The sequence below is a fragment of the Plectropomus leopardus genome, chromosome 1 (assembly GCF_008729295.1).
Source record: "Plectropomus leopardus isolate mb chromosome 1, YSFRI_Pleo_2.0, whole genome shotgun sequence".
NCBI classification, from domain to species: Eukaryota; Metazoa; Chordata; class Actinopteri; order Perciformes; family Serranidae; genus Plectropomus; species Plectropomus leopardus.
Window position 1 is genome coordinate 10,734,652 of NC_056463.1, and position 10,855 is coordinate 10,745,506.

Sequence of the window (10,855 nt, forward strand, 5' to 3'; positions counted from 1 at the left end):
ATATTAATTTTAGTCTTTTAACTTGATTATATTTTATACCTTTGCCCAAGCCAAAACATTAATGTATGTGTGTCACAAATGAATTCATTTTTCTTAATTTCACTAATCAATTGATATAAACATTATTAATTCCCCTTAAGTCCACACTTAATTCCCCCACTTCACTTTGCTTGAACCAATCTGACTGCCAGGGGTGTCGCAGTGGGAGAAAAATGGATTACCTAGGGCCCAAATGGGAAGAGGGGCCTCAAAAAGCCTGGGATTGTCATTTCTCATTTTTAAGTAATTAGTGACATAATTAAGTAAAAAAAATCAAAAGGTGCCTGAGACAAATATAGCTCAAGACAGAGAGGAGCTTGTGTGTGTCCGCTGACCCCACTGACAGCATCCGGTCACACTGACAGAGAACAATGAAAAAATACTGTCACGTTACTGAGCGCCAGCTGAAAAAAATGAGACCAAAAATAATTTGCATGCACACCCAATTTCATTGAAAAGAAAAAATAAACTGCAGTGGTCCAACAAAAAGAACTGCAGTATACAAAACTTGCAGGTTGAACATTAGCGACTCAGCAACTTCAAACAAATTTCTTTAACAAATAAGTACACATTTTTTAAAACTGTTAATGGTTTTTGTAAATTCAATACATTATTGCTCTGTTGTTAAAGTGCCGTTATATTTGGTGAAGAGTGCATTATGACTAAAGTGAAACTCAGAGTTTAGGATTTGAGACTTGCCAGTCCTGATTAAGAACTTGACTCCAGACATGCCTGCTGATTTGAGATTTGACTCCTTTTGCCTGTCCACATTTGGGATTTAACTCGGAACTTGACTCTGGACTTGCCCTTTCAGATTTGGGATTTGACTCGGGACTGTAGTGTAAAGCCTTGACTTACTTGTGACTTGCAAAACAAAGATTTTGGTCCCGCATCTGCCACATGCTCACCAGAACCTTCATTGTCATGAAAACATGAAATCCTCACGTCTGGCTTAATTACACATTTATTCTCCCCAAATAAAACCAACAGAATTTAAAAGCACAATAAACAGCAGTTACAAACAGTTCTCCACACACATAAATAATGCATTCACACTTCAAAAATAAAGCAGTCCCTTCTTTTTCCCAAAGAAAAAAAGCTTCTATGAGGCAAATGTTCAAAGGCTTGGGTCCATCCACCGCGTGTGTGTGGGGTGTGCTCATTCAGGGTAAACACTGATGAGGAAGGCCTGAATATACTCTCCAATGATACTATTCTAGGAGGGGATTTAGCACATCAGAAGCAGTTAGCAAGTCTAACAAGCTAATCCTTCTGGAATTGCTGAGCGCTGTGTATGTGTGTGTGTGTGTGTGTGTGTGTGTGTGTGTGTGTGTGTGTGTGTGTGTGTGTGTGTGTGTGTGTATATGAACATATGCAGCAGGTGGGTTCTGTACAGCAGCTTCAGAAGCATATGATGAGTGGATGGGCACGTGTGCTCGGATGCTATTTACATCAGATGCTCCCCCCTGCCGTGAAGTCTCCAAGTCAAACTCTACAAACAATGACAATCATATACATCGGAGTAATTGCATATCAATAAATAAAAGGCAAACATGACACTTTTGTTTAACGGGGTTTGGTAAAAGCAAAAGGGTAAAGAGAAAAAAATAAAAGCGACAGCGTTGTGGTAGTGTGTGAGCACGGATGTGTGTGTGCAGTAAACAGACTGGCGCTTTATATCTCCTGATATGACGTTGTGGGGGCTGTGTAGTCCTCCTCATTGTTCCTGCGGATGAGAGAAAGATAAACATCCTTCAGTTTTTTGGGAAGTTTTTCAACAGTGAAAACACAGTCTCCTTAACTCCTTTCCTCTTTTTCTCCAGCTTAACTGGTCACCGCAGCGTCTAAGTGAGTGGACTGTGTGTGAATAATGGATGAGGCAAACCAAACAGCCGTATTGTTCTCCGTCACAGCTGAAGGTTCGCAGTACAGTACACTGATGTCTTGAGCTCAGTAAAGTTGAATTTTTGCTGTTTACTGGCAAATTTAGAAGAAGTTACTTCAGAAATGCAAGCTGCCACAAATTCCTTAATTAAATCTTTATTTTGTCACTTTTATAAAGACTAAGTTTTTGTTGTATTTGATGGAACTGTTACTATATCCAGACAGTAGTACATGATACAGACAATGTGTAAAAAAAAACCCAACTCATCTTAATTGTTGCCTCTTCATAGTGCTTCTAATGAGATTTGCAGCTGAATGAAAACTACCAATTAGAGCCGAGGAGTCTCTCACTCAGCTGTCAATCATGTCAATCACTGCTATCTAAGCAGCGCTGATCAAATATGAATCAAGATTCTGTTCTGCCGATTTCTCACTTCAAATGTTTTCAGAGACATATTTTACTGAACTGTTACACTGAAATATGTTTCTGCAAACATCTGAGCAGAGATAAAGACACTGTTTGCCTGATGAAGGTCTAGTTACCGAAACATCACTATACAATTATTTATTTTGCAAGTTAGACAGTGTGATTCGCAGAAAAACTCATGATTTTCTTTTTTTCACAGACAGTCTGTGTCATGTACCACTGTTTGGATGTAGTGACAGTTTCAGCAAATATAAAAAAAAAAAAAGTTACGGACTACAGAGGAAATTGTTTTTCTTCTTTAGAGTTACTGTTTATGTTCAAACTATTCACAAGATGTAGAAAACACCTGCAGCTGCAAAGGATTACAGTTATTTATGGAAAGAAATCAAAAAGATTAAATCAATGGTGGACGGGAGAGGATGTTTTACACCATGACTTTGCAGAAAAAAATGAAGAGGAAGAGAGAACAGCAAGGTTAGGAGGCTAAACTCATGTTGCTATAGATTTTCTTTACTAGAAAAAATCCTGAAGGATGACAGGATCAATCTTTCAAACTAAGAAGAACCTGATATTAGGTGCTCAGTGCTGTTTGCTCTTAAGGAGACCTTTTGTGCAAACAGGGAATTGTTCCAATAGATTCCAAATTTACTCCTTATTGTATAGTGATCTAAGTATGCATTTTTCTCCTCCCTTTAGTTTTTTTACTTACTTTTTTTACTTACATAAGATCTCTGCATCTGTCTATATCGAAATGTAGGCGTCATTTGGTCCAAGGAGGAACTAGTTGAGTTTTGGTGGTGATTTGAATCTATATACGGGTGTTTGGTATGAGGGCCTCCGAATTTTGGAAACACCTGCTTGATGATGTGAAGCTGGCAAACTCAAAGTCTTGATTTAGATCACCTCTGAAAACAGAAGGATTTCCCATAATCCTCTGTTACATTTACGCTTTTTTGGTTGTCGGTCTTATACATTAAATTTGAACTCATTAAAAATGACAAGGTGTTTTTTACCCTATTATCCATGTAATTTTCCTCTTTCTTTTTATCCTCCTGTATCATTTCATTTTCATCAACTCCAATAAGAGAGTGTGAGAGCATGATTGTGCAGTGTTGATTAAGTTTTTTAAATGATGTGGCAAATTTATCTTCTTCTCAAATCTTAATATCAGTCCATGTCCTGATATCATAGTTACTGACATCACACTGACATATGTGGAGATATATCGTATGGTCTGTTAAAGGAAATGTATCTATCAGTCAGCTCTGCCCGACAGTTTGGCTTGTGAGGTTTTTTGGTTTGTTCCATCAGAGGGAGGAAGCCAAACAGGCATGCGGCCCGTGTTTGCTCTGAGACTGTGTGGAAACAACGGAGCGAGCCTCTGTTTGTCTGAGCACATAGCCGCTCCACCGGCCGCCCTTTGACGTGGCTGGAGTCAGAGCCTAACACAAAGCTCGGCTTTCCCTCAGCTGGTAGGTAAACATTTCAAGAGAAATTAAAAACCGTGTCTTGTACATTTACTCAAGGCTCGTGCCATGTGAAAACAAAACACAGGTTTAAAGTTACTGGCACATCACGACAAAGTTTATAGGAAATGTTGTGCAGTCAGAGGTCATTTTATAATGAATTATGTGCTACAATATTATCTGATGAATAGTATTTACTAGCATTTCAAACATGGAGAAAGTAATGACTGTTTATCACGTGATATTAATAAAGATAGTCCTAGTTAAAAGTTAAATTCAGCCATGACATTTTTTACTTATTAATAAGACTGAAAAATATATTACAATGTGGATTTTTATGGCGATTTTTGGGTCTTTTACATAAAAAAAAAGAAGAGGTTGAATATCAGATTATAATATAACACCAAATCAAATCAACAGGATGCAGGAAAACACTGAAAATTCAAAATGTTATTATATTTTTAATGATTCTGTGGTTGACTTATCATCTGATAAGGTATAAACCATTTAGTAGATTGATGTTATAAAAATCTCCTTGTTCTTTTAGGAGAAATAAGTGATCTCTTCAGACCACCAGTGATGACAGAAATCCGACACAAGCGACGGTTGATGCCAGAGTTGGTCGCGTAATGTCACCTGAGGCCAACGGGAAGTAGATTAACATAACAGCTGCTACAGGAGCGCCTAAATCCAGTGTAGCATGAGCAAAACACTTTTAGAGAGCCTGAAATGGAAAAATAATTTATACTCTCTGTGTGTAGAGGAAACTGCTGCAGTGTGACTCAGTCCTGACAAAACTGATAGCACCAACAACGGCTGTTTGTCTATGAATTGGGACATGCCAGGCATCCGTTACTACCTCACTACTGAGCAGACGTGAGAGTGTTCACTGTCTCAACATGCAGTGTCAGGAAGACATGCTCGGGCCTGAGTCAGTGAGCCAAATCTTCTGCTAAATACCTGATTGTTGCATAACGTGGCATCTGACTTGCACAGCAGGTCGGCAAATTCCTGATTTCTACCTTCGATCCTGAGAACATTTGCACTTCCCTGTCTCTGTCCCTGCTGACTGGGATGTCTGACAGTAACCTGCTAAGGTCAGAGATGAGAGTCTGGACCTCATTTCCTACAAGCATTTCAAATCTACGATGATATTTAGTCCCATTGCAAAGAATAGAGGCTGTGAAAAGTAACGAAAGTGACAAAACACCCATGCTTTTTTTAGACTCACAGCGACATGTTAGACTTTATCATAGCAAACTTACAATAATATCCCATCTACTATCCCCTATAAATGTGCAACTTTACCAGTTCTGCAGGCAGAAAACATGAATCCATTTTTATGCTCATTTAGCGGCAATTATCCTAACTAAGACGAAAAAGAAGCTCCTCTTGCTGTTGACAGGAGTCCATCATTTGCATGAGTCAACAGGCAGCTCTCTCACCTACAACAAACATCATCTCATTGGTTGACATGCTCCACAAACATCTCACCTGACTGGACCAGTAAGGAAGAACTGGTCCAGGTAACGTCTTTCAATTTAGCCTAAATCCACACACATGAAAACAGGGATTTAAAATGAAAACATTCTCTGCACACACTGGTGTTTTAGCATCGCGTCACAAATCATTTCCATCCTTGCTAACATACCCGAAAAAACGCATATCACATGACCATTCAAGTACACTGGACATGCGTGGAAGCAGATCTGTCTAATTTTCGGTTGTATAATGTTTTGGCTCGACATGTTGTGACTAACAATCAGGATAAGAATGTGGGTGTTTGGAGCCAGAATGTGTATAAAGCCTCTGTTGTTTATTATTTGTTTAGGCCGGACACAGTTGTTTTTGTCACTTTCACTTCCTGTAGTTGTAACTGGCACTTAGAGGTGTGTGATTTCACATTTTTTACCCGTTTATTTAACGGCATGACGGCACTTAAACAAAGAGGGGGAGTTTGGCTCTGATATTTTCTGTTGACTGTCAGGTTAGTATCACACCTCATTTTGTTTGCTTTAGTTATTCCAGTTGCCAGCCTAGTCACAGTAACGAGTCTGCTTAGCCTCTTAGCGGCTGTTTCATTGACGGTAGTCGCTATAGCGGGCCTCATCGTGTCTGTAAGTCCAGAAAACACAATCCTGGAGTTTTCAAACTAAAACAGGGTCTGCAACATTTTCAGAGGATTCTGTTTTAGGGGTTTCAAGGACGCCAGAGTAATATTGACGCTCGGCGTAAAGATAGCAAAAGTTATGCGTTTAAAACAAAAACATATCACTGCAGATGTAGCCTTATTCAAATTCAGAGTCTGTTACATGGACATGAATAACCTGAGTACCTCGTTTATGTGTTTGAGCATGTAAATGCCAAATTCCATTTATGAGAAACCAAATATGCTCCATGAACAAGGTTCCCACACTTTTCATGGAAAAAATTCAAAAAGCTTTCATGACTTTTCATGTACAGATGTTTTTATTCTTTTCCCACTGAGTCTTTAAGATTCAAACTCTATTCAAAGATAATTTCAGCGAGCTGGCATGCATGATGGGAAAGACAAAACGTGAGGAGAGAATGAAGAAATGATGGTAACATGACGGTAAACAAATGTCGCACATGACGCATTTTAGAGCTACGTTATGTACAAAAAAATTACTGAAAAAAAAACCTCATTACACACAACAAAATTCCATGACTTTTCCAAAACTTTCTATATTTTTCACTAATTCCATGACTTCTCCAGGCCTGGAAAATGTGATTGTGAAATTCCAGGAGTTTTTCATGTTTTCCATGACCATGGAAACCCTGTCTAAAACAAACCGGGGTGTATACGGGGAAATAAATAACCCGACTTCTCCGTGCTTATGTAAAGACCGTATCCCAAATATGATCATAACTGGGATGAGCCTCGTAAACGGGGTATTCATGTCCATGTAAGCGCACTCAACGGGCGTTCTCGGTCTGCTCTGAAAGTGTGTACTCGTCAATAGGATTGCTCAGCACCTCACCTCACTTCCTCTTCTTTCAGCCTGCGTGCCGCCTGCTTTGATTGTTTAATTTGCAAGTCCAGTCTGTGTAAGAAGTCTTTGGCTGACAGCTCCTCTGGCTGGGGGGGTTTGGAGTCCTCAGGGGGCGGGGAAGGGGGTGGCGAGGGTCCCTCGATATCCTGCAACATAACACAAGGTGTATCTGCCTCCTGGCACGCTGCTTCGCCGTCCCCATCGGGAGACTCCAGAGACAGTCCGTTAAATATGGAGCGCTTCTCCGACACCACGGGGATGTTGAGGCTGTTCTTCAGAAAAATGCAGTCGTTGCTGAACAGCTTGTTGGCTCTCTTGATTTGCTCCATCTGGTGAAACAGGGTGACAGCAAAAATGACAGTGTGAAAATAGTATCATATCCGTGACTAAAGTCCCTTGTTTTGATCGTTTGCATTGAGCTTACGTCTGAGGACCAAATCACCTCATAGCAGCCGATATAAACATGTAGTGTCAGTGATATAAATATATGGAGCTGCTCCTCAAAGAGAACACTCTTCTTGAATTTGTGTTGGACATGAGCTCTTACTCTGCTTTTATCTATCCAAGCAAAAGCAGGCTAAGATTTATCCACAGGAAAACCCCTTTGCAAAAAAAGTAGGACTGCAACAGGATTCCTCGTTCATGCGTTTTTTTACGTACTTGTCCAAAACTTCATTTTGTCGGACATCTATTTTCAATAGATCTTCAGTGGCTTTTGCAGTTGAATGAACTCCTTCCTCTTTGATTGTAATTTTTGAAGTAGTGCAAGAGGGCATGCTTCTTTCCAGATATGAATGCCTTTATTTCCTTAATTATTTGACACATTTTACGTATGAAGTGAAAGCAGGACGCCTCTCTCACACAACTTACAATAACATGTAGACTGACTTACAGACAACTGTGACAAATACTTACATATATTTGTTTGTATGCACCCTATGCATGTGTTCATGTTTACGTTTTGATCTTTCGGCATTTTGTTTATGTGTTTAAAGAAAGAAAAAAAGTTAGTATATTACAAAGTCAGTCTTTAAATCCTTTTGATTGCTTGCACGTGAGCCTAAAGTACAACATTATATGTGCATTCTTAACTGGAGAGAAATCGTCTGAACAGCACTGAAACAATCTTTGGACCCAAACTATCAATTATAATGCTATGCTATAGGAAATTTAGATGTAGGCTTCTATGAAATATTTATATAACGTTGTACAGCGTGAAGTGTGCACAGAAACTCATTTCATCATTTCATAGATGATGCAGCCAGCTGTGCTCAGGGTGGACTCTCCCGTTAAATCAGCATTGCATGAATCATAGTCGCACAATATGCAAGACTTCCTTAAATATTACAATAAAGGAGAAGGTTGAATATTTTCTTAAAATTGACACCCAGAAAGTATCTGGAGGATTGGCTAGACTTAAATGTTAGGGGTTCCTAATTATTTTATTGCTGGACCCCTAATGTTTAGGTGACAACACAGAACCCATTATAGACACTGTTGCAAAAAGTTTGCATTTAAAGGTTCAGTGTGTTGGATTTGGGGAGATATATTAGTAGAAATGGAATATAATAAGCATGCTTTCTTTAGTGTATAATTACTTGAAGATAAAAATTGTTATGTTTTCATTACCTTAGCATGAGCCGTTTACACCTACATGTGAAGTGGGTCCTCGTTTACGGAGCTCGCCATTTGCGCCGCCACGTTTCCACAGTAGCCCAGAAGCTACAAAGGAATTCTAACTGGAGGAAGTTTCAGCTGGTTGCGCTTTGCATTCCTCGCTGCTACATGCCACTAAATCTTACACACTTTTCCTTACATCAAATTTCAGACAACTATTGACACCCTGTGAATCTTGGGTGTTCTGGGGCCTTTAAGTCCGGGTAGTCGGGGCTCCGGGGCGATTTCCACTCTGCCTGGTTAATAATGTGACGGTGGCTGGAGTGTCAATGCAAACTTGATTAAACTTTCACTTTCAATTAGGTGTAAATGAACACGGTCCGCCCCAATTCTTTATTTCCTTACTTTTTTAATGTGAAATAATCATATTGCATTACCTGCGCCCTATCTGAACCTCGTTTCACCTCAGTGGTGTTGCTATAGTTGTGAAAATGGAAGTAGAATAAAGAAGTAAGTCCTTTTCCCAAAAAGATGAAGTGAAATAGAGAAAGTTTTAATGTGTTGGCTCACATCCCCGTTTAATGGACTTAAAGGACGCTGCAGCAACATTTCTAAAGAGCTCTGACTGTCAGTACGAAACCGAGTGTTGAAAGAATTTCATGTGATTTTTCTGGGTCCAGTTTATTTTGCACCATAAACTGACGTTAAAGGAAAATCAAACTACAGCGTCCTGACAGATCAGTGATGTCCACACAGTGGTGGAATGTGACTAAGTACATTTATTCAAGTATAAATTTACTTGTACGTTATATGAGTATTTTATTTTCATGCTCCTTTATAATTTTACTCGTTACATTTCAGAGGGAAATATTATACTTTTAAATTTACATGTATTTGACAGCTTTAGTTACTTTACACATTAAGATTTTTGAAAAATGAATAAATAAAAATAACATAAGAACTGTTTATAAAATATGATAAAATTTACACAAGTACTGCTGCTTTGATTCAAAGAAAATTAATTGCCATTGTATTTTGATAAGTGATATGTTTCAAGTGTTTTTTTCCATTTATTTTTTTTCATGTTTTTTATGTTTTTCTACTTTTTTTTTAAGTTTTGGGGTTTTTTTTCAGGGGGTGTTCTGTTTTTATTCAATTCTGAGTTTTGGGTGTAGTTTCCTTTTTTCAAATTTTGTATTTTTTTTCGTTTTTAATAATTTGGGGGGTTTTGGTAGGTTTTGTCTTTTTATACATATATATATTTTGAGGTTCTTTTTTGGGGTTTTTTTTTTTGACATTGGGCACATTTACCTTTTATAAGTATTTTCTTGACTATACTTCCATACTTCTAACTAAGTATAATGATCAATACAAGACTTTTACTTTTACCAGAGTAGTTTCACAGGGTGGTATCAGTACTTTTACTTCAGTGGAGGAGCTGAATACTTCGTCCGCCACTGGAGTCCACATGATAGAGAAAATACGTGATGCTGTGTTTGGGTCCTCTCATCTGACAGTGAAAACTGATCTGATGCATCACAACTGATTTCATATTTCATCAGATCCTCTTGTCGAGGTGAACATCGGAGCTCAGACTAACGTCGCAGTGGTTGTGTGGTAATCTTACCGTAACACCGTATTTCAGAGCAATCCCTTGCAGGGTATCACTGTCAGTAACCCGATGCTCTATGTATTTCTCCCCCAGAGAGGCCGTGACGCTGGCTGTGCTTCCGTACGAGCGGATCTTGGTCCGGGCCAGGCTCTGGGACAGTTCGCTCTCGGACTCGGAGCCGGACCTGGACCGAGGGAAGATGGGCTGACCGAAGCGTCCTCCTCCATCCCGCATCGGCAGGACGGGCGAAAACTCCGCCATCTTCTCTTGAATAAATAAAGAGCCCGGTCACCTCCGTCTGTTTTAACGCGCCGGTTGAGTCGCTGCGGGGAAGTAAATCGCTGGTTTAGGCGGCAGGGAGGTTCCCATCCCCGGTCATGTTCACCGTGTCAGCCCTGGGGACAAGAGACATGTTTCGGAGACCACTACCTCACGGGTAGCTTTGTCATAGATCCGTTACGTTGACGTAAAAACGTCCAGAACGTCCAGGAGGAACAACAATAATACCGCTTCCGGTTACACTTTCAAAATAATTTCACCAATACGATAATCACAAACCACAATCACAAATTATTAAAGTATATGTACAAACATTTCATAGACTTTTCATAGGCTTTTCTGTGATGTCTTTTTATTTCTTTGATTTATTTTTTATTTTACCTTTTTAATTTATGTTTTATCAATTTTATTTTATTTTATTTCTGGTTTGATTGCTCTTATAGTTTCTGTTGTTGTCGTTGTTGTATATTGACATTATGCATTGTGCTGCATTATTTGTCCCTTGGTTTTAATTTTA

General features: G+C 39.1%; 1 protein-coding gene across 1 annotated transcript; it reads right to left on the reverse strand.

The window, feature by feature from the left end:
* Positions 1–985: 985 nt before the first annotated feature.
* Positions 986–10,549, reverse strand: lysmd2 (LysM, putative peptidoglycan-binding, domain containing 2). Its single transcript, XM_042492245.1, has 3 exons — positions 10,075–10,549; positions 6,819–7,159; positions 986–1,765 (listed from the first exon to the last, which is right to left on the reverse strand). The coding sequence occupies exons 1-3, from the start codon at positions 10,318–10,320 to the stop codon at positions 1,714–1,716; spliced, it is 639 nt and encodes a 212-aa protein (XP_042348179.1). The 5' UTR covers positions 10,321–10,549; the 3' UTR covers positions 986–1,713.
* Between the last annotated feature and the right edge of the window lie 306 nt (positions 10,550–10,855).

What these genes read in the sequence shown, in the direction of transcription:
- lysmd2 (XM_042492245.1), bottom strand. Translation starts at nt 10,320, where the DNA reads ATGGCGGAGTTTTCGCCCGTCCTGCCGATGCGGGATGGAGGAGGACGC. An exon ending in CTCTGAAATACGGTGTTACG is followed by an intron (nt 7,160 to 10,074) that starts GTAAGATTACCA and finishes CTGTTTCACCAG; the next exon opens with ATGGAGCAAATCAAGAGAGC. An exon ending in CTGAAAGAAGAGGAAGTGAG is followed by an intron (nt 1,766 to 6,818) that starts GTGAGGTGCTGA and finishes TCTCATCCGCAG; the next exon opens with GAACAATGAGGAGGACTACA.